General features: G+C 41.5%; 1 protein-coding gene across 3 annotated transcripts in view; it reads left to right on the forward strand.

Moving 5' to 3' along the window:
* The window catches only part of LOC106506784 (basic salivary proline-rich protein 2-like), a 120,974-nt gene that overhangs the window by 36,858 nt on the left and 60,610 nt on the right, over positions 1–23,506 (forward strand). Inside the window, exon 2 of one of the 3 annotated variants that reach the window (XR_002345566.1) lies at positions 12,788–12,882. The exons of 1 other annotated variant lie outside the window; for it this stretch is intronic. Coding sequence is in view for 1 of the 2 variants with exons in the window: in XM_021098041.1 (XP_020953700.1) it covers positions 12,788–12,801 (14 nt within the window). In the remaining variant the exon portion in view is untranslated. Of the gene's footprint in view, positions 1–12,787; positions 20,817–23,506 lie in introns of those variants that run through there. One more of the 3 variants, XM_021098041.1, reaches the window with a different exon arrangement.

Genomic DNA, 23,506 nt, shown 5'->3' on the forward strand with positions numbered 1-23,506 from the left:
ATAGAAGTTGCCTCTGCTTCAAGCTTCTTCTTTGCTTCCGCCTTAAAAAAATACATAAATCAAGTTCTCTATATACTCTTTCCTATACCCTCCGTCATCACCTTTTGTCCTCCTGCTGCCTTGTGTTGACCTCAGGTGTCTACATCATCCTGGATCATGGCCACAGGTATGGATTCTGCACCAGAAATGATGCCTAATTTTTGTATCTTTCCCTGCACTGCTCACTTACCTGTGTCTGACCCTCCTCATCCATGGCTCTCACTTTGCTTTGGATTTCTGAAGTTCTTGCTATGCAGCCCACAGGATGAATGAGAATTGCTGGGAAGAGCCAACACGCAACTACTCCAACATGGTGCTTATATGTCAAGAGGCCAAGAAGGCCTGGAGCTGAGCAGGGTAGCAGCGCAGGCTCTGTTGTGGCCCTCCCTTCATTGTCCCCTCAGCATTTTTCAGAGCAAATGGAAAGAGGTCTTTGGTTATTGTCCCTGAGCCTGATAGATTAGCTCTCTAATTAATTTTGTTTTTTTTGTTTTTGTTTTTTATTTTTATCTTTTTGCCTTTTCTAGGGCCGCTACTGTGGCATATGGAGGTTCCCAGGCTAGGGGTCCAATCAGAGCTGTAGCCACCAGCCTACTCCAGAGCCACAGCAATGCGGGATCTGAGCTGCATCTGTGACCTACACCACAGCTCACGGCAATGCCAGATCCTTAATCCACTGAGCAAGGCCAGGGATTGAACCTGCAATCTCATGGTTCCTAGTCGGATTCGTTAACCACTGAGCCACAACGGGAACACCTCTAATCAGTTTTGAAAAGTCAGTATAGTGAGGTACATGAATTTTCTTTCTGTGGAAAAGCAGGGCAAGGTGAGATGGGCTGTCTTTTTTGCTACTGTTGCTCAAAGGCATGAGGTACTTGCTCAAGCCTTAGAGCAAGGTCTTTCCCAGATTCCTGTCTTTTTGACTCATCAGCTGAGCAGCCCATTCACAGACCATTTAATCTGAAGGCAAGAGACTATTTTACCATAGTCATGGGTATTTACGAAGATGTAGACCAAATACACCATTGACTTGACATGAAAGGCCTATTGTGATATAAACAAAATAATCCTTAGGGAAAAGGGCCATTGAAGGAAATGTCTCTCTTTTTTTCACAGTATTGTCAGCAATTTGTTTTCTGTTTCATGGTATGGTACATCGTGGTCAATCACAGCACGAGGTGTCAGAAAACATTGGATGGATTGATGGGTGGTTGAATGAGCATCTCAGTGAAAGATGTGAAACTCTCTAGACCTGAGCCTTTTCATGCTGGGAACTCCTCGTGGACCTTGTATATGAATTAGGAGTCCTAGCAGCATCTTTATGATTATATTTTTTTCTTTTCAGGGCTGCTTCTGCAGCATATGGAAGTTCCGGGGCCAGGGGTCAAATCAGAGCTGCAGATGCAACCTATGCCACAGTTTGTGGCAACACAGGATCCTTAACCCACTGAATAAGGCCAGGGATTGAATCCTCATGGACACTATGTTGGGTTCTTAACCTGCTGAGCCACAAGGGGAACTCCTTGACAGTATCTTTAAAGGCTTAAGGAATGCACCTGATGATGCACCCAGTTCTGTGAGACTGAATGGCCACAGTATTAGCTGTCTGGAGCCTCCTTTTGGGGGCTATTTTTTCTTGAGCACACTTCAGTGGATAGACACCAGAAGGTTCTGATGCTCTATGGGGCCAACTAGGTGGCCAGGGAACTCTACCCAATCCTAAATGAGTGGGCCAAGTAGGCAGTCATTAATTGTGTTAAGGGTGAAGGAGAGGATTCTGAGAAAGATATTATAAATGACCTGGGCAAAGAGTTGCCATAATCTGATCTGGCTACAAAGTGTGTATCAGCTCCATATTTAAGACATCTTAAATTTTCAGAGCGACTTGTCTTTATTGTAAAAAATGCAAAAATATGGATTAATGAAGGTAAAGTCCCCCCTCCTGTGTGGTGCCCTCTTCCCACACCTTGAGTAAGCACGGCTAAGAGTTTTTTGTTTATCTTTTCAGGAGAATTTAATGCTTGTTTAACTGGCCTATCAAATGGGCTAGACTAAATGGGGTGGAATCAGAAAAGTCGCTTTATTCTTTCTCTAATTCAAGCCCTTCAAACTTGCTCTATTGATCTCTCTGCACAGCCTTCGGATAATACATTTGTCAGATTCTATAGCTTTTCCAAACACATTTAGATGCTAAAACAGTCTTTTATTTTTCAATGTATTTATTTTTTCTTTTGTAAATATTTCTTTAATAATATAAGAGGTGTTATTTCTTTTTTAAAAGAATTTGGCACAACATTGCAAATCAACTATATTTTAATTTAAAAAAACTGGAATTTAGCAATGATTAAAATCAATTTGCTAGATTTTTTTTGAGTAGCCTAGGCAATGGTAAAACTTTTCCCTTTTTGTTTTTTGGTTTGAGATTTATTTTGAATTGTCATGTTTATTGTATCCAATGTACATACCAAATGTTCTAAGTATAAAGATTGCTTTGATTATAAAATAAAGCCTTCATTTAAAAAATCCCATATAGGAGTTCCCGTCGTGGCGCAATGGTTAACGAATCCGACTAGGAACCATGAGGTTGCGGGTTCGGTCCCTGCCCTTGCTCAGTGGGTTAACGATCCGGCGTTGCCGTGAGCTGTGGTGTAGGTTGCAGACGCGGCTCGGATCCAGCGTTGCTGTGGCTCTGGTGTAGGCTGGTGGCTGCAGCTCCGTTTCAACCCCTAGCCTGGGAACCTCCATATGCTGCGGGAGCAGCCCAAGAAATAGCAAAAAATAAATAAATAAATAAATAAATAAATAAATAAATCCCATATATCTGAAAACTAAACAATATGGTATTAAATAGCCCTTAAGTTTAAAGGATATTAGAATAGAAATTAGAGATACTTAGAACTGAATGGCAATGAAACATAATATGCCAATATTTAGGTTACATGTCCAAAGAAGCATTTATAAGTGTATGGATTGAGATGTGTTCTATCAGCAAAGACAGGATAATTTAAGGAAAAAAGCTAAAGATCAACCTGATCAAAATCCAAAGTTCCTTCTTATATCTAGTATATATATCTTATATCTACATCTTATATCTAGTTAAGATATAAGAAGATACAGATATAAGATATAAGGAAGGGGATATAACTTCCCTTCCTGGGGCTTAGATCTGATCCTGGCTTGGAAACCTGCAGGGAGAAAGAGGAGTATGCAAAGTGGCTTTTCACCCTCCTCCACTGTGCTTTTCCACTCCTCTGGATCTGGCACGGAACCCTGCTGCCTCCGCTCCTTGAGGATGGGCCTGTGGAGGCAGATGGAAGGTAAAGGACAGGCCTTGCTCAATGCCTGCTATGTAATCAGAAATCTAAGCCCTCCAGGGGATGGAGACCTAGTGCGGGTTTTTCTTACCTGGGGTGGTTCTGTGGGTTTTTTCAGAGACTTCCCTGCCCAACCAGGGACTCTGCTCTCTGAACGGTTCCTGTTGTGGGAGATGTTTTCTCTCAGCCTTGCCCCTCATGACTCTCCCTCAAGAGCAGTCTTAGAATTCCTCCCCTTTCCCAGAACATTCCTGCTAGGGGTTGCCTTGCCCCAGCAGGCAGGGCTCACAGGCAAGATCTTTCCAAGATGGCTCTAGCCTGGCTAACTTCCAGGACGATGGCTTAGCCCATGGGAAAACTTGGCATCACTGCCTGCAGAACCCTGGAGAAATGGCTACTCCCACTGCAGCCCTCTGGCTTTGTTCTGCCATTACAAGTCATTCTAGGCAACCTCTAGCTTTTAGCCTTTTGCAGGCAGGAGGCAGGCCCCTCATGCTGTGTCCCTGAGTTCCAGAGAACAAATTAAGGTCACCCAAGGGCTCTCTCACCATGTTCTCTTGCAAGAGCAGCATGGACAGATCCCTCTGAAGTTTTGTAGATTGAGATGGGTGAGATGCTTTTTCTCCCTCTGCTGAGCCCTCCATTCTTTCTTAGGTTTTCTCTTTCTTTCTCTCTTCTTGACTCTCTATTCAGCTCTTTCATGAGGAAGGGAACCCCGTAGAAAAGCCACATCCTTTTCTTTCTTGCTCTGGTCATCCTCTAATACTCTTTCAGAGACTGAAGCTGGGTGATGAGTTCAGGGTCATAGTATAGGGTTTTTGTCTACCTTTTAGTAGTTCTGAATGAATAACATAATCTCTACTTAGAATGTGGTGGAACATGTTGCTTACTGGTATTAATGCTGAAACCTCAGCTCAACAGGAAGTCCGCTTAAACACACACACACACACACACACACACTCTTCTAGATATTCTAGGTTCTTTCTTAACCTCAAATGGAAGTAGTCTATGTTTACCGTTTTAGATCTTGTTTTCTTAAGAGCAAATCTTAGACAACTTTCATCATCAGTACACATGGATTCAGTAGAATATTGCATCACAGGACTATTTACAGAATTCTGTTGTGACCAACAGTACTAAAGCAAAGAGTCTGTATACTTTTGGGAGCACATCTGCAGAAGGACTTCTTAGAAGAATTGCCTTGAATTCACAAGCAAAATTTGAAAGTATGTTGCCAAATTGCCAACTTTTTATCAGTTTTCACTCTAACTGTTAGAATGTGGAATGTCCATTTCTCCTCACCTCCACTAATCAGAGGATTTAAGAAGCATTTAAATATTTGTCAGTTGTATAGGTTAAAAATATAGGTATATATGATTTTAGTTTATATTTTTAGTTTCTTCAGTTTTGAGCCTGGTGAAACATCTTCCATGCATTTATTGGTCTTTTGAATCTTTTTTATGAGTTGTCTGTTCATTTCCTTTGCTCATTTTGTATTCATAATTTTCATGTTGATTTTTAAAGAACACCTTTTACATTGAGGACATTTGCCTTGTTCTAATATGTGAAATAAAACCTTGCCTCTAGTTCTTCTTTGATACATTAACTCTGTGTGTATCTTTAATTTTTTTCCTATAAAGAAGTTTTTACAATTTTATGTAGTAAAGTCTATCAGTTTTTTTCCTTCCTGGCATCTGGATTTCATGACATCCTTAGAAAGGCTGCAAAGTTCTAAAAATATTCACTGCTTTTCTTCTAGTGTTTTTATGGAATCTTTTTTTAAACATTTAAATGATCTTTATGGAATGTATTTTAGGGTAAAGTGTGAGCATTTTTAAATCTAACAAAGCAAATTTTTTTTTTTCCTTCCAAACAGCCCTACTCACAGCTTATGGAAGTTCCCAGGCGAGGCATTGAATTGGAGCTGTAGCTGCAGGCCTACACCACAGCCACAGCAACACCAGATCAAAGCCTCATCTGTGACTTATGCAGCAGCTAATGGCAATGTTGAATACTTACCCCACTGAGCAAGGCCAGGGATTGAATCCACATAATCACAGACAATATGTTGGTTTCTTAACCTGCTGAGCTACAATGGGAACTCCCAAAGCAAACTTTTTAACCTCATAGAATTTTCTAACTTCTTTTTCTCTTATTCACATCACTGAATGAAATTTAAGTTGTATTCAGAGTCCTCTTTTAAACACATCACTTCTCACATAGTTAAACACAAAGGCAAATAAAAAAAAAGGCAAAAACATTTTTGGTTTAAATTATGCCTACTGCTTACTTTCCAGGATTCTTAGCCTGACTTTAGGCTTTGTCCACTTGGGCCCATGCTTATTTTCATGGCAGTTACAATGTACTTTCAAATCCAGTGGTGAAAGAGGCAAGAATCTTGCTCCTCCTCATTTTTACAGAGGATGCCAAGAGAGGGGAAGTAACAGGCCCAAGTTCACAGAGCAATTTAGGGTGTTGAAATCCAAGGTTCTGAGCCATCCAGCCTGTTTCAGTAATCATCAGACATCAGGTACAAAGCCCAGGTAGAAAGAATTCTTCTGATTGCATCATTCACTAAATTACATAATCCACAACAAAAACAGCTAGAGGGCAGTGGACAGAGTAAAGCTTAGCCTGCTGAAATGTGCAGATGTTTCCGTGAATTGGGAAAAGGGCCTGCTCACAGAGATCATATATAATATTTGACAATGTGAGTCAGACTTGGGCATCGTTCAAGATTAATCTTATCCCCTTAATGAAATAGCTGATTGTTTTGACTTGTTCCTCTCTGCCTGTTCCAAGTTGCCTGACAGTGTGTTATGGAGACAGTCTTGCTGGGCTGAAGCTCTATTCTCAAATGCTGTGTTATGGAGTCCATTAAGAAGTTCAGAGGCTCTGTTTGGAGAGGCAGCAATCCAGTAAAGCTTCTAATTTTTCCATGATGACTGATGGATTTGGAGCACTCTTGAGGGGTGGCTGTATAATGCTAAGTGTTTAGCGTGTGCCAGCTTTGTCACCTTACATGAACCCTGCAACTACCTTTTATTCAAACCTCATCTTCTGAGGCTGCCTCAGAGGGATGGAGAATTTCTGACGTTGGAAGTTGGGAGAGACTGGAGAGAGGGTGGGCAGAAGGGTGGGAATGGAGGAGGGGAGGGGAGGGACACCCAAGAAAACCTGCTCATGTCTTAATGACCTGGCAGATTCCCTGCTTTAGTTTCATATGTCATTGGACTTCTTCCAGAAATGTTGTTTTGCAAAGGGTGTGGGGAGTAGCGTAGCGCCTCTGTGAATAGGATCCTCCTTTCCAGAAACAGGATATGGGAGAATTCGGCACCGGGAGGATCACTGTGTCCAAAACAGTGGGGAGAAGTCGGAAATGGTCTCTGTCTGACCAGCTGCTATTTTCTCTAAATTCAAGTGGCTCTGGGATGGGCCCCAGCACCTCATAATACTGGGAGACTGTGTTTAATCCTAGGTGCCCGAAGCTCTTCAGTTAGTCTGTGGTTTGTGCGGTCAGCCTTGACAACACCAGCTCAGTTGGAGTTACAGGCAGTGATTGTGCTCATCATAGAAAGGGTTCATTCCCTGATGTGCTTTCAAGTGCTGTGTCCTATGAATCCTGTTGGCAAGAGAACCATCCTCCACCCTAGCACTTAGTTAATAAATATGGCTTGAAAAGCAGCCAAAAATGCATATGTGTGCTGCACTGCTAGATTCCTTCTTGAAAGGGAAAAGCTCTTCTGAATGGAATGAGCAAAAGATTCTATTAATTAGGAGAACTTATGATGTGTCCCTATAGAATAAAGAAGAAAAGAATAGCTTGTGTTGCTACTCCACTGGTTCCTTTGTTGGACAAAGTTTATTGCTCTTGCGAAGAAACGGCTAGTCTGACCCCTCGGTTGTCTCTTTTCCCTGCGCTGTGCACACACAACTATTCATTAATGTCAACAAGACTTATGAGTGCATATCCGGTGGGGTGGAGGCAAAGGGGACCAGATCCCAAAGTCAACATCTTCGCAATACATTCCAAGATGAAAATGATCAAAGTCCCACTGGTCTTCGATGACTAACAGAAAACAAAGTGGAGCATTCAGGACATGGGTTAAAGAAGCAGCAAAAGATTTTAATTTTTTTTTTTCTGAATTGTGTTCATATGGGCACCAGATTCAAGGCATTTCAAGTCAGACCTGTCCCCAGGTGTAGTCAGATAAGGTCATCGGTGCTCACTGGGAAATAGCATTGATAAAAAGAATTTTAGGCTTCCAGAAAGAGGACGGAGAGAAGACCAGCCACTCAGGCAGAAGCCAGGTGTTACAGACTCTGAAACACACAACATTGGGACTATAGTAAGAGGAGGAGGAATTCAGTGGATCACAGAACTGGGGAGAGGCCTTTGGACCCCTGAGGAGGCAGAGGGATTTCTTAGTTTATTTCTGCCGTGATGAGCCTGTGTTTACACTGAGGAGGGTACCTAAGAAGATTTTTTTGGTCTCAACAGCTCCTTCAGACCCTCTTCTTCCTTTTTGGGCTACCCATGCAGCATATAGAGGTTCCCAGGCCAGGGATGCCACAGCTACAGCAACGCTGGAACCCACTGCAGCCGTGGAATCCAACCCACTCCTCCACAGGGTCAGGCTAGATCTTTAACCCACTGTGCCACAGCTGGAAGTCCCAGCACTTCTTCTTAATTAGAGGAACAGTACACTCCTTTTATCCCCATTTCATTGCACTGTATATTCTGTATGCCCCTTCAGATTTTTTTTGTGGGGGGGGGGCACACCCACAGCATATGGAAGTCCCCTGGCTAGGGCTCGGATAGGAACTGCAGCTGCCAGCCTACACCACAGCCACAGCAATGCAGGATCTGAGCTGCACCTGTGACCTACACCACAGCTTACAGCAACGCTGGATTCTTAACCCACTGAGCGAGGCTGGGGATCGAACATGCATCCTCATGTTACCTCTGAGCCATGAGGGGAGCTTCCGCCCCTTCAGATTTACATCCCTCTCTTCTCTGCTCTTAGTCCTGTGAGGCTGATGTCTATGGACCAAATCCATTGGGCTCCCTTGACCCTGGCTTCATTCTGGATTTGGCTGATGGGGGGGGGGGGGGTGGGGGGGAGACTGGCAAAAGAGGCAGAGGGCAGCAGGAGAGGGAGGTGCATTTATTTACTCCCCATTATTCTTCTTGCCAGGCCTTAGGTGATTAGTGGCTGTGTTCTTCTTGAAAAGGCCTCAGCTCCTGTTGGGACTCTTTTCTACAATGTGGGTCTCCCTGGGATCCAGCAACCACTCCCTCTCCTTACAGCCAGCAGATTTGGAATGGAGGTGGGGTGGGGTGGGGTGGGGGCTTGCCAGTGGTATCCTTCTCTTGCTGGCCCAGAGATGCTTCACCACCCTTTATCAACTTTGCTTGACTATTACTCTGTCTTTTACACTCTTTGTTTTTTGCTAAAATCAGGATGTACATCTGTCCACATCAGCAAGGCTGCTTAGTACAGATAGCAAGCAGCCGGCCCCTGATCTGGGTCCAAGAGTTGTATTTTACAGTGATGTGGGCTCATGGTAGTAGTTCTCCCTTTGGAGACATGGTTCCCAGGCCCCCATTTTTGAATCATCACTCCATGCTATGCTTTGGCATCATCCCCTGGCCATGCACTGGCAACCTTGACCTATCTGCTCTGACTCTTCTTGCTTTGGATAATTCAAGTAAGTGCTTCCTCTGAGGTAAGTACTGCTCCAAGCTCTTTATCTACATACTTCATTTAATCTTCACAATGAATAGTTACACTCTTTATTCTCACATCACAAACTAGAAGACTGAAGCTCAGAAAAGGTTGCTGAAGCTTACACAGCTGGGAGGAGCAGGGGTTTATATCCTGTTCTGTTCTCAAGCTAAGCTAAGCTCTGTACTTGCTGACCCTCTGGCTTTGTTCTTGGAGCTCACTATCAATAATATACACCATGTTTCTATGAACGCTGGTGCTTCCCTTGTGTTTTGTTTTCTCTTTTTCTTTTTCTTTTTCTTTTTGCCTTTTTGTCTTTTCTAGGGCCGCACCTGTGGCATATGGAGGTTCCCAGGCTAGGGGTCGAATCAGAGCTGTAGCCGCCAGCCTATGCCAGAGCCACAGCAACGCGGGATCCAAGCCGCGTCTGCGACCTACACCACAGCTCACAGCAACGCCGGATCCTTAACCCACTGAGCAAGGCCAGGGGTCGAACCCCGCAACCTCAGGGGTCCCAGTCGGATTTGTTAACCACTGAGCCACGACAGGAACTTCCCCCTTGTGTTTTCTAAACTGTGGGGGCGTTCAAGCTATTCAGATTGCTCACTGGGTTTCTAGTCCTGGCCCATCTCCTGGTCCTCTCAATTAGGAATGTGAGCTCTGACTTCCTCTGCTCAGGCTTCCATAACAAAACACAACAGTCTGGGGAGCTTAAACAGTCTGGGGAGCTTAAAATTTATATCTCCCAGTTCTGGAGCCTGGGAAGTCCAACATCAAGGTGCCAGCTTGGGGGATTTCATTGAGGCCTCTTATTTTGGTTTGTAGGCAGTCACCATCTCTCCGTGTTCACATGGCCTCTTCTCAATGTACACACACACACACACACATCTCTGCTGTCTGTTCTTCTTCTCCTAAGGATACCAGTTTCATAGGATTAGGGCCTCATACCTAGGACCTCACTTAATCTTTATTACCTCCCTAAAGGCTGTATCTACAGATACAGGGCTTCAACATATAAATTTGGAAGAGATACAATTCAGATCATATAGCCCCTCCCCTTGAAACCTGGACCTAACATTGATTCCTGATCCATCGAGTCAAAAACAAAAGTCAGACCCTCTATGGTAGGAAAAACATCCCTTTCCCTTATCCCTACAAGGTAATAAAATTTTCCAAAGTCTTACAAATGAGTTGTAAAATTGTGAAAAAAAAATCCAGGATTTGGAAATATCATTTATTTTTTATTTTTATTTTTATCTTTTTGCCATTTCTTGGGCTGCTCCCGTGGCATATGAAGGTTCCCAGGCTAGGGGTCTAATCGGAGCTGTGGCTGCCAGCCTATGCCAGAGCCACAGCAACGCGGGATCAAGCCGCGTCTGCAATCTACACCACAGCTCACGGCAACACCGGATCATTAACCCACTGAGCTAGGTAGGGCAGGGATCGAACCCGCAACCTCATGGTTCCTAGTCGGATTCGTTAACCACTGCGCCACGGCGGGAACTCCTGGAAATATCATTTAAATCAAATTCAGTTTAAACTATACCCCTATGAGGACCTTGACAGATTAGAGCACCCTATCCTCATTTCAGGTAGAACAACATTATGTTATCCTAGTAAGATGTGGTCTGCATCATATGTAATCATTCTGTGTTGAATTTACATGTTTCTGAAGTGGCCAAGGTTTACTTCAACAACATGAGAAGGATGTGGAAATGAGAACTGACAGGCATGGATACTTCATTAAGCGAAGGAAAGAAAGGAGAGCTGTGATGGTGGAGGCATGGGGGTGAATGAAATGTTCGTCCTTTGACAAATACTTTTTTTGTGATCAATTATAGGGAGAAAAAGTAGTCACATAAACAGTTCACCTCCCTTTTCTGTTCCTCTACTTTTCCATTCCCTTAAGTCTGGTCAGTTACTTTGTTTCTGCTCAGTTCCACCTCTATAGAAGGACATAGATTTGCTATCTATGGTGGGCATTAGCTAATTCCTAAAGTTAAGCTGGCAGGTTGCGATGAGGACCACAAACTTCAGGTTGTCACAGCTTCTAAACAAACAGCTAATCTGGTGAAAATCCCATAGCTCTCCAGAAGAGCAATTTATCACTCACTTTGTCCAGAAAAAAAAAAAAAAATCAGTGTATTTTTATATGTAGAAAGAAACAAAAGTTATAAGACATCATTTAGAATGATTTACTTTTATATATATATATATTTTTAAATTTGTGTGTGGAGTTACCAGGTGTGTGTCAACATAGATGAGTCTTTGTGTTTTGTTTTGGTATCACGCATATTATAGAAAGGAAATCTCAGTAACACGTGTGGTGGGGTCATACATCAGAGTAGACAGTCCAAATTATTTTTGTTTTTGCAAAGTTCTGGGTATGTTTTGAACTGAGAGGGTGACAGAAAGAAGGAAAGAGTTTGCGAGTTCTGAACAGTTATAAGTCTGGGCCCCCCAGCTCCTGGGATATGTGAGACAAAAATCCGTGCTGAGACACACTGAGAAGCTGTTTAAAACACTAGTTGTCCTCATTTTACTGGTGTGGAAAATTCTGATCTGTCATCACTCTGATCTTTTTAGGAAGCAGAGTTCACAGTCTATCTCAGACATTCCTGTTCAATTGCAGTTCTCTCAATATCACACAGATCTCTATAACTCCAATCACTTATGCCAAGTCAAGTCTAAGCCCATTGTCTTTTTTGGGGGAGGCCACACCCTCGGCATGGGGAAATTCTCAGGCCAGGGATTGAACCTGCACTATAGCAGAGACTCCAGCCGCTGCAGTGACAACCCTGGATCCTTAACCCACTGAGCCACAAGGAAACTCCATAAGCCCATTGTCTTTTGTTCAATCTACAGGGTAGCTAAAAATCAGCTGGTCTACAGAATGATGCTAGTCATCAGAAACTTTCTCATCCCTTTATTAAACATACTGCCCCTCTGCATTATGAAAAAACAAAGAAATGGGAGTTCCTGTCATGGCTCAGTGGTTAATGAAGCCGACTAGGAACCATGAGGTTGTGGGTTCAATCCCTGGCCTTGCTCAGTGGGTTAAGGATCCGGTATTGCTGTGAGCTGTGGTGTGGGTCACAGACACGGCTTGGATCCCGCGTTGCTATGGCTCTGGCGTAGGCTGGTGGCTACAGCTCCGATGAGACCCCTAGCCTGGGAACCTCCATATGCTGTGGGAGCGGCCCTAGAAAAGACAAAACAAACAAACAAACAAACAAATGAATGGATGTGGCATTAGTTTGAAGGTCTTCAGAGAGCCCCTTATACCTTCCAAACTCTCTTTTACCTCTTGCTTACTTTCTTGAATAAGAGGCTACATGAACACAAAACCAGAGCATGCTGCTTTTGTCTTCATGAGCTGAAGGAAGTTTTTTGTGAATTAAGAAGTCAGATGCAAATGCCATAGGGGAACTATGACTTGGTATCACAAATGCAGTCAGCGTGTTTAGATTCTAATGTGTAACTCCCGTTTCTTCACACAAGCACAAAAGTATCACGGGGAAGCTACTTATGAGAAGTCGTTTTTTTTCCTTCCTTTTCTTTTTTAATGAGAGTGTGGGGAAGCATTTCAGCTCTTAGTTGGTGGCCTTCATAACTTCCTTGTTGAAATTGTGACGTTTCAAAGTTATTATTTCCCTTAGGGAATTTCCTTGACAAACTAAACAATTCTTGCCTTATTCTTCCGAGGTGGGAAATTCTGAAGAAGGGAGGTCCTTCAGCCATACTACTTCCTGGAACATCTCACCACCCCACTCTGGAACGTGGCACATATGGGGCCTGTGGTAGGTGGGGATCCTGGGTGACACAAAGCCCATTGTGCCTCTTCTGAAAGTTTGTTCAGAAACTGGATTGAGTTGGTGCCCCAGCACAGAGATGCTATGAGAATCTATGGAAGAAATATACTTGGGAATAGATCCCAATGGGTGAGATTACACACTTTGCTCTTCAACAACCGGAAAAGTCAAAACTACATTCACTTGCCTGTACCAATAGGCACTTGTGATGGTCAATTTTATGTGTCAACTTGTCTAGACAATGATACCCAGATATTTACTCATAAATTATTTCAAATATTTCCGTAAAGGTGCTTTTTAGATGAGATCCACATTTAAGTCTGTAGATGCTGAATAAAACGGGTCACCCTCCATAATGTAGGTGGGCCTTATCCAATCAGTCGAAGGCCTTATTATGAAAAAGATTGACCTCCCCCAAAGAAGAGGGAATTCTGTCAACAGATGGCCTTTGGACTCAAACAGCAACTCTTTCCTGGGTCTCCAGTCTGCCAGCCTCCTCTGCAGATTTTGGACTCGCCAAGCTCCCTTAATTATATGAACCAATACTTTATAATAAATGAATCAATCAACAAATTGATCAATATCTCTCTTCCTGTTGCAAGGCCTTTGCACATCTGGGACATGAATACTCCCACCTCTAGCCTAACTAATGCTTCCTCATCCTCATACATCTCTCAACATCATTCCCTTAAGGAACCCTCCTTATTTCCCTTGATGAGTTTGATCTGATTTCAGAGCAGCATGTACCTTTCCTTTGTAGCACTTAGCACTTTGTAACTCTACCATTGTATTGTCACTGAGGTCATGATCAGAGTCAAGCCTGTCTACCTGATAGTAGACTTGCTGGGTTGGGAGAGGGTGGACTGTATCTCTACTTCCAATGCTTGTGTGCTTGGCACATAGAAAATATTTATTGAATAAATATGTAGTGATTCCTAACTACTTGAACCCCTTATAAATGAAGGATTATTTTCACAGGTTGAGGGGATTCAGGCCCGTGGACAGGCCCTTGGTTATGCAGTGGTAAAACTGATTTTCTGCCCTAGGTCTGTTGACTCAGAGCCCATGCACTTTCTACTCACCAATCTGCCTTCCTCAGCAGCCTGCAGAAACCAAAGGCAAATCCATTTAAAGAAAACACTCCAATCTGTGCACTTCCCTTATTGTTTCATCTCTAAAACACACCTCAATTCTTGATACCACTAAGAGAATGAGAAATCCGTTGTTTTTGATTGAAACAAAACAGAGTAATTGTCTGGAAATTGAGGTACCTATTGCCTCCGAATCATTACACCTCAGAGAGAAGCATGTCACTTGAAGGTGAGACTAAGCAGGTGAAGAATTCTCTTGACTTCCAGATTTTAGAGAGTGACAAAAAAAACATCACATGAAGGAAAGAATCAGAGAAAATGTAAAATGTATTCACATTTCATAAAAATGGAGATTAAAATTACATATCTCAAGAGTTCCTTCATGGCCCAGCAGTTAAGGACTCAGCATTGTCACTGCCATGGCTCAGGTTACTGCTGTTGCTCTGTTCGATTCCTGGCCTGGGAATTTCCTCATGCTGTAGACATGGCCCTAAATCACATATCTCACATTTTTATGCAACTCAAAAGTGTTTTAGGTATAATTCTAAAGGATCAAAGCAATTGATTTTAACTGGTTCCTGAATAGCAATACTAAACTTGGTCCTGGTTGTCAGGTAGATAATCCCATTTCATTTTAGAAACACAACAGGTTAAGAATTGCGCAACTTTCCTGGGGTATCATGTAATAATAAGTAGACAGCTCAGACAGGGAAACTTGCAAAAATCTAATCAAAACGTCCTTACAATACTGTCTCCTGAATTTCAGACCCACAGGGCAATTTCACAGCCAAGTCTGAAAGACTTGAAAAAACAGGGTTGGATGGGAAGTGCTGACACAAGCCCAGCAGAAAGAATGGCCTCACTATATTGCCACAACAATCTGAGAAAAAAAATTTTTTTTGGTGTGAATTAATCTTCAAGCTGCTTCTATGTGACTTGAGAATATGCCACCGAAACTGACATAACCTTGGCCATGTGCACAAATCGTGTGTACATTCCTGATGAATCGGGCCCTTGATCACATTCCTATTAATTACACTTAGATCTGAACTAAGTCCTAACATGTTAAGAATGTTAGAGGGGAGAAAACAACAACAGTGGAGAATTTTGCTTCTCTATTATAAAAATAGAAGAAGGAGGAGCTTATGACAACTGCAAGTTAAGACTTTTTCAAGTAACTTCTACTGAGGTAAAGTAAACTGACTGACACATTATTATTAGGTGAACTTAGGGTTAAGTTGATGGCAAAGAACTTCAGGTACTTTAGGAAAAATCATTTTGGTACCACCCGTGCTTCCACAGGACATGGGTTTTTCTCTCCTGGCTTTTTCTTAACCTGGGATGAATATCAGACATTTGTGTTTTTGTTTTACTCTCTGTATTTGCACTCCCATGCCAGCCCCTTAGACTTGAGTTGCTGTAGGACAGGAAAGATGTTTTATTCTTCTTTTAATCCCAGACAACACTCAGAAAACTGCAGTGAATAAAACAAATGCAAAATACATGTTAACTGACATCAGTAATATTTAGTAACTGGGAGATCTGTACAATATGAAATGTATCTTAGAAGGTAAAATAATAACAGCATTTGAAATTGATGGGGCCACCTGGGCCTGAGATTCTTGTGTGTGTGTGTGTGTGTGTGTGTGTGTGTGTGTGTGTGTGTGTGTGTGTGTTTTGGCTGCCCCTACAGCATGCAGAAGTTCCTGGGCCAGGGATTGAACCCACTCCACAGCAATGACCCAAGCCACTGCAGTGACAACACCGGATCCTTAACCCACTGCACCACAAGGAAACTCCTTTTTTGTGTTCTTTACTATCAGCCTCTTGAACACTAGCGCTCTTAGGCTGGACCAAGTCAACTGTCAAACCAAATTGGCAGCATCATTTAATCTTGAAATGAGCACTTAGAGCCTCAGTAGACAATGATCACCATTGCAAGAACTCCACAAACTTAATTTGGATCCCAGTTTTGCCCATTCTTGGCTCTGTGACTTTAGGCAAATTTCTTAATCTCTTTAAGGGAAATGGTCTAGACAAATTCCTATGGCAGGCCGGTGTTTCATGCGTTTGTGTGGGCAAGCTGGGATCATAATATTCTGTAATAACCTATATGGGAAAAGAATCTGAAAAAGAATGGATATATGTATACATATAACTGAGTCACTTTACTATACAGCTGAAACTAACACAACACTGTAAATCAACTATACTCTAATCTGAAATAAAATTAAAGAAAAAAAATAAAGGTACTGGGGCAAGACTGCTTGAAAGCAATAATCCATCGCTTGGGCACAGCAGGGAGTCTTTTTAATTTTTTTCATTTTTTTGGCTGCACCTTTGGCATGTGGAAATTCCTGGGCAAGGGATTGAACTAGCACCATAGCAATGATGACATTAGATCCTTAACCTTCTGAGCCACGTGGGAACTCCAGCAGGGAGTCTCGAGAATTGTGGGACTTGGAGTTTGGTCTACAACTTTCCATTGTCTGTTATCCTAAGTTTATCTGGGAAAGTACAACAGAGACTAGCAATCAGCTACTTTGTCTGGATCTGGAAATGCTTCTTGTACCTTGAAGGTTTATGGCAATTCTACACATGCACTCTCTATAATCCTGAAACTCTACTACTGAGGTTGCTTTTGGGAATCCCAGGGTTACCTCCACCCTCTTGATCTGTAAAAGCCGTGGAAATCCCCAGATATTGCTTCCTCCACTTTGACCCATGATAGGAAATTACCATGCTGTATACCGTTTTAGGATTTTTAGGATTAGGGAAAGGAAATTAATCGACATTTCTGAGAAGTCCATGTGAATCATTCTTAAGATGTTAGGTTTCAGATTAGATCTTGCAGTTTAGCGTTCTGTGTGTATTGATAGAGTTGATAAAGTAGCACATAGATATGATGGCTGTTCCTGGGAAGATATTATCCTCATTTTATGGACAGTTAAAAAGAAGACTTGGAGTGAAGCGTCTCACCCAAGGCCATGTAATGTGTATGTAGCAGAGGCAGGAGTCAAAAGATTTTAAATCAAATTGCTGTGATGTTTCTGAAAAGTCTTGTCAAGAATGGAAAGTGGGGACAAGACAACATGGCAGAGCCTTCCCATTTTTACTCTTTCTGAAAAGGGTTGCATCATCTGACTCTATACTTTAAAAAAGATTAATAGGAATTTTTATTACAAAGGATGAAGCACTTGAAAAACATTGCATGATTTGGTGAATCATTTCAGAGATTACTTACATAACCGGATTTCCCTCCAGCCATACCAGTCATGGGATAGAGCTGGGATGTCCTGCTGCAGCAAATTGATTTTCTGCTCCCCTTGCCCATGCCTTGTGGGAACTACCCGCTCAATCATATCCTTCCCTCTGCTCAGACAGGGGAGGGGAATCCCTGGTGGCTGAGTGCCTTAGGAACTGCAGTCTCTCCTATGCATTTCATCCCTGAGTCTGGCAAGGCCGGTGTTTCCTGACCCAGCCATTGGCCCCAGACCATGTGCCCATTCTGTCCTGTCTGTCCCATCTCACCTGCCTAAACATTTCACATGCCAACACAGAATGCTTTTCTCTTCTTTATTTCCAGCAGATGAGGGCATTTTCTCTGCTACAGGAGGCAAGGAGGATGACCGACCCTCTGTGCAAGGATCTTTCTTAGGGAAACTCCTCTTCTTGCCACCCCATGTCAGCCAGTACCCCCAAGATTTCTTCTTGAGGAGTGAAGTCCATCAGAACCATGCTGTTCTGCCTTTCTCTCTCCCCCTCAGAACAGTCTCAGAGCCTCTTTCTCAGGTTACTTCTTCCCACCTCCATGAACAGATTCCTTCCAAAACAAAATCAGGAAATCTGGGGATGGGACAGGTAGCTTTTGTTATATTTGCCTAAAAGGGGAAGAATCCAGAATTTGGGTACACAAAAGAAGGAAATTACTCAAACACATTTGTAACCCTAACTCTGGTTCTTATGAGGTTTTTGTTTCATTTCATTTTTAATTGATAGATTTTAGTTTTTAGAAAATTTTTGTTTGTTTGTTTTAGTGGCCACATCCACATCATCTGGAAGTTCCCGGGCCAGGGATTGAATCTGAGCTGCATCTGCCACAAAGCTGGATCCTTAAACTCACTGCACTGCATAGAAGATTGAACCCATGCTTCAGCATCGACCTAAATAGCTGCAATAGGATTCCTATCCCACTGTGCCACAGGGGGAACTCCAGAACAGTTTTAAGTTGACAGAAAATTGAGCGGCTAGTACAGAGAGTTGCCATGTACTGCCTCTCCCTACTTTGTGAGGTTCGAAGTGCCTAGTTTTGGAACTCATGAGCTGCTGAAAGAATAAATGCAATTTTTCAAGTTAGTACAACTTTTCTAACCTGCTGAAGCACTGAGAGGCATGCAGGAAAGTTAGTAAAATTAGTAGATCACTTATCATCTTGGCCCACAGTTTATTTATAAAGGCAAATTACTAAATTACCTAGTTGCAGAGCATTTTTAATTATTCAGATAAGAAGCACAAGAATGTTTATTTTACAGCTTAACATGCTTTTTTTTTCTGGTTTAAAAAGGTCTAATATAATTGAATTGTTGTCTAACAACAACTAGAATTTTCCAATTGTTTATCTCCTTTTGCAAGTTGCTTCTTTTCAGGGTTCTTATTCTAGTGCAGCCCATTAGTCCAGAACCACAAATTGATTCTTAAAAGCTACCTGCGGTTGAAGTATGGCACAGAGTGGGAGCTCCATAAAGTGTGCACGGTTTCATCTTTCTGCAGCTAAATCCCTAAAGCCTTTAAAGGGCCAGGGAGTTTGAAGTCTTCTCTAATGATTGAGTAATGGTTGAAAAGCTTTCTGAAAATGTTGTAAATATTTATTGATTGATCGTCAACAGAGAAAAAGGCTTTTACTCCTTCACAGTGGCTGAGAGGAGGGTGAGGGAGGAAGCTTTTCTACACCCATTTGAATTTGGCTTTTTCATTTCTCGTGCTTTGAGGTCCCTGACATACATTTCTAGAATAGACCTCTTCTTTCACCTTCAAAAGGAAAGAAAATTAGAATCAAACAGTTTTCTTAAGTTTTGCTCTATGACCCAGAGAAATGTATATAGATATTAAGCAAGTTGAACAAGGGTAAGTAAGCACAGCCCTTCATGAATAAGAAGGAATTTTAGTTTCAATCCACTGAAGGGAGATGGAGTAGGTGGGGTAGGCAGCTGCCGATGTCGTGAGATGTGAACGCTACCAAAAGATGTGCCTGCACAAAAATATCTCTCCCCTGGGTCTATTCTAGTTACTAAAAGGCAGCCAGCGATTGGAACTGCTTTTCTGGATAAAGGCATTGTCTCCGTCAGATGCCATCAAAATACATATCTATTCCTTGGAAAAGATAAATGTTAACACTTTAAGAAAGATTATAGTGTGTGTGTGTGTGTGTGTGTGTGTGTGTGTGTGTGTGTGTGTATGTGTCTGTGTGAGCTTTTTATTTTGAGATAATTGTAGATGGGCATGCCGTTGGAAGAAATAATACAGAGAAATCCTGTATATCCTTCATAATTTGCACAGTTATAAGACAATAGCACAGTTGGGAAATTGACACTGATACGGTCGGCAGACCGGATGCAGATTTCTTCAGTTTCACAAATGTGTATGTATGTCTATGTGTTTAGCTCTATGCAGTTTTATCACAAGATGTCAGATCTGTCACAAGGTCCATGGGGAGCTCCAGAGCAAAGGTTTCCCATAAAAGGAGTCCTACACTGGGCAGAACTGGCCCAGCCTCCTTGCTCAGTCATTACTGGGACCAGTTTATAGACACTGAGCATAAATGCTGTGGCCAATTCAAAGATGTGGCTGCTGGAGGCTAGAGGCCAACTACATCCTTGCAGCATTCTTTCTTGTCAGGAGATCTCACGGGCGCACTGCTCTGTTGTGACCACTGTTTTTGATTTTCATGGCACTGAAAATTTTAAATTTTTTTTAATTTATTTTTTTGGCCACACCCATGGCATGCAGAAGTTCTTAGGCCAAGGACTGAACCCACGCCACATTAGCAACCAAGCTGTAGCAGTGACGCCAGATCCTTAACCTGCTGCACTACCAGGGAACTTTTGTCATTGACATTTTTGATGAGTAATCTTCCCTTTCTTTTATTTTTAATAGAACATTCTTCATTTTTTTTTCATTTTAAAAATTTTATTATAGTTGATTTATAATGTTGTGTTAATTTCTGCTGTACAACAAAGTGAGTCAGTTATACATGTACACACATTCATTCTTTTTCAGATTCTTTCCTGTATGGGTTATCACAGAATATTGAGTAGATTTCCCTGTGCTATACAGCAGGCCCCCGTTGACCATCCAATCCATATACAGTAGAGTGTGTAGTTAATCTCAAACTTCTAATTTATCCCTCCCCCTCTTTTTCCTTTGGCAACCATAAATTTGTTTTCTATGTCTGTGAGTCTGCTTCTGTTTTGTAAATAGGTTCAATTGTATCTTTTTTTTAGATTCTGCATATAAGTGACATCATATATTTGTCTTTCTCTGTCTGACCTACTTCACTTACTATGATCCTTGCTAGATCGGATATCTAACCTGGTGTTTTTTAAACATTTTTTCACAGACTCTTACTGATAATTATCTTTTTTTTTTTTTTTTTTGAACTGGTGCTCTTCAGGAACAAACTTGGGGAAACTGCACATGTAGCTGTTGCTGTGAGAAGTCATCTCCCCCCCTTTTATGGAGTGATTGCCTCTTTTATTTAAAAAAATTTTATTTATTTATTTATTTTTGTATTTTTAGGGCTGTACCGGAGGCATATGAAGGTTCCCAGGCTAGGAGTCGAATCAGAGCTGTAGCCTCTAGCCTACAGCACAGCCACAGCAATGCCAGATCCAAGCTACGTCTGTGACCTACACCATAGCTCATGGCAACACCAGATCCTTAACCCACTGAGCAAAGCTGGGGATCGAACCTGCGTCCTCCTGGATATTAGATTTGTTTCTGCTGAGCCACGATGGAACTCCATGAATGCTTCTTTTAAAGTGCACACTCTGCAGTGTTTCAGATGGTATGCTCTCTTCCCATCTACATGCTGTATGCCATGCAGCTCTCTGCCATCGTGCCTATGAGACAGGCTGTCATTGACTGACTTTCTCACTCCTTTAAGCACATGTAGAAGATGTTCAACCAATGAATACATTAAGTACTGCACCATTTCCAAAGGGGGGCATTTCTAATAATTCTAATAATGTTACCTCAATTTCATTTATATAGAACAGTAATATGAAGGGCAAATAATTTGAACAATTCACAAGAAACATGAAAGGAGAATATAGCATATCTTCTTACACTCCGGTGCCAAAGTCTTATTCATGACAACTCTTAAGGAGCTTTTATAGCAGGCCTCTTGATAGTTCTAAATATAGTCCTTTGAAGATGCCATTTGGAAGCAGTAACTCCAGGACTGGTCTTTTGAATGAGACTTGAACCCTGAGAATTTATGTGCTGGATTCAGAATTGGAATGAAGCATGTGAGTGTCCTGGGCAGACTGAAAATTTGGCATCCCTACAAATCAATTTCCTTTAAACATTTAAATATTTAAGTGGAGGAGAGGCTGAGTGCTCTAGGAGAAAAGTGTAGAAAAAAGACCAATAGAAGTAGAGCTTGGCCTGTTCATTTTGGGTCCAAGCACTTCAGTGCTGTCCCCAAGTTCACAGACACCATTCAGCCATCAGAAACCTGGAAGTTAACTTGACCCACCTCTTAGAAAATGGGCCTTAACATATATCCAGAGAAAACCATAATTGGAAAATATATATGCACCCCATTGTTCATTGCAGCACTACTTACAATAGACAAGACATGGAACCTACCTAAATGTTCAATGACAGAGGAATGGATAAAGAAGATGCAGTACACACACACACACACACACACACAAAACACAATGGAATACTACTGAGCCATAAAATAGAATGAATTAATGCCATTTGCAGCAAAATAGATGGACCTAGAGACGATCACACTGAGTGAAGTAAGCCAGAGAAAGATAAATGTAATATGATATCACGACTTATATGTGGATTCTTTAAAAAACAATACCAACTCTAAAAAATAGAATGTCTTTAAAAATAGAAAACAAATTTGTGGCTACCAAGGGGGAAATGGGAGAGGAGGGATAAAGTAGGAGTCTGAGATTAACATATACATACTAATACATATAATAGAGATAATCAACAAGGACCTACTGTATAGCACAGGGAACTCTACTCAATATTCTATAATAACCCATATGGGAAAATAATCTGAAAAGAATGAAAAAAATATATCTGAATCATTTTGCTATATACCTGCAACTAACACAATATTGTAAATCATCTATACTCCAATATAAAATAAAAATTTAAAAAGATGAAAATGGGCCTTAAGCATGCCCCTTGGGAGGTGTCACATCTAATCCTAGTGCTTGCCTTATCCAAGGGTTTCTTTAAGCTACATATTCTATTCTTCCTGAGGATATTTCTTTTTTTTTGCTTTTTGGGGCCACATGTGCCACATATCACATATGGAAATTCCCAGACTAGGGGTCGAATCAGAGCTGCGGTTGCTGGCCTATGCCACAGACACAACAATGTAGGATCCGAGCTGAGTCTGCGATCTACACCACAGTGCACGGTAACACCAGATCCTTAACCCACTGAGCGAGGGCAGGGATCAAATCCAAATCCTTATTGATACTAGTTGGGTTCATTACCACTGAGCCAACATAGGGAGCTCCTGGAAATTTCTGGTATGTACAATATATAATGTTCTCCCACTCATTTCTTACCAGCAAAGGTTGAGTGCTCTCTTAGTGTGTTGACTCTCTGGTCAAGATAGATTTTCTACTGTCCTACCTCTAGTTTTAAACTTATTTAACTAAAAAGAAATTGCAAGTATTGCTCATCATTGGGTTAAAAATAGGAAGTTCAAATAAGCAAAAATAGTAAAAATAAAAATAATCCCAAAACATCTGCCAGAGGTTTTATAACACATTTTTGTGTATATCCTTCCAGGATTATGCTTTGTAACCTACTTTTTATATTTTGTAATATATTATCAAAGAATTCCATATCAGTAAATATATATTTAATTTATTATTTTAAGGATTTGTATATTATCCCATTATGTGAATTCCTTGTCATTATTTAACAATTATTTAATTGGGTATACTCAACTGTATTTAACCATTCCCCTACTTTTGGATATTCAGATTATTTCCAAAGTTTCATTATAATAAGTAATATGTTGGTAAACATCTATATTACACACACCATTGGGTTCAGTGTTTTACCTGGCATATTTTCCTAGAAGTCTAATTGGCACGTCAAAAGACTTTCACTTTTTTAAAGGCTTTTACTAAGTATTGTTGATTCTTGCTACTGTTTTTTGAAGTCCAGGGATCTAGGACCCCAGCAGATTTTTTTTTTTTTTGCAAGGTTATATCTATTTCTTCTTTTTTGGTCTTTTAAAGATTTTAGTTGGT

The sequence above is a fragment of the Sus scrofa genome, chromosome 1 (genome assembly GCF_000003025.6).
Source record: "Sus scrofa isolate TJ Tabasco breed Duroc chromosome 1, Sscrofa11.1, whole genome shotgun sequence".
In the NCBI taxonomy this organism is placed as follows: domain Eukaryota; kingdom Metazoa; phylum Chordata; class Mammalia; order Artiodactyla; family Suidae; genus Sus; species Sus scrofa.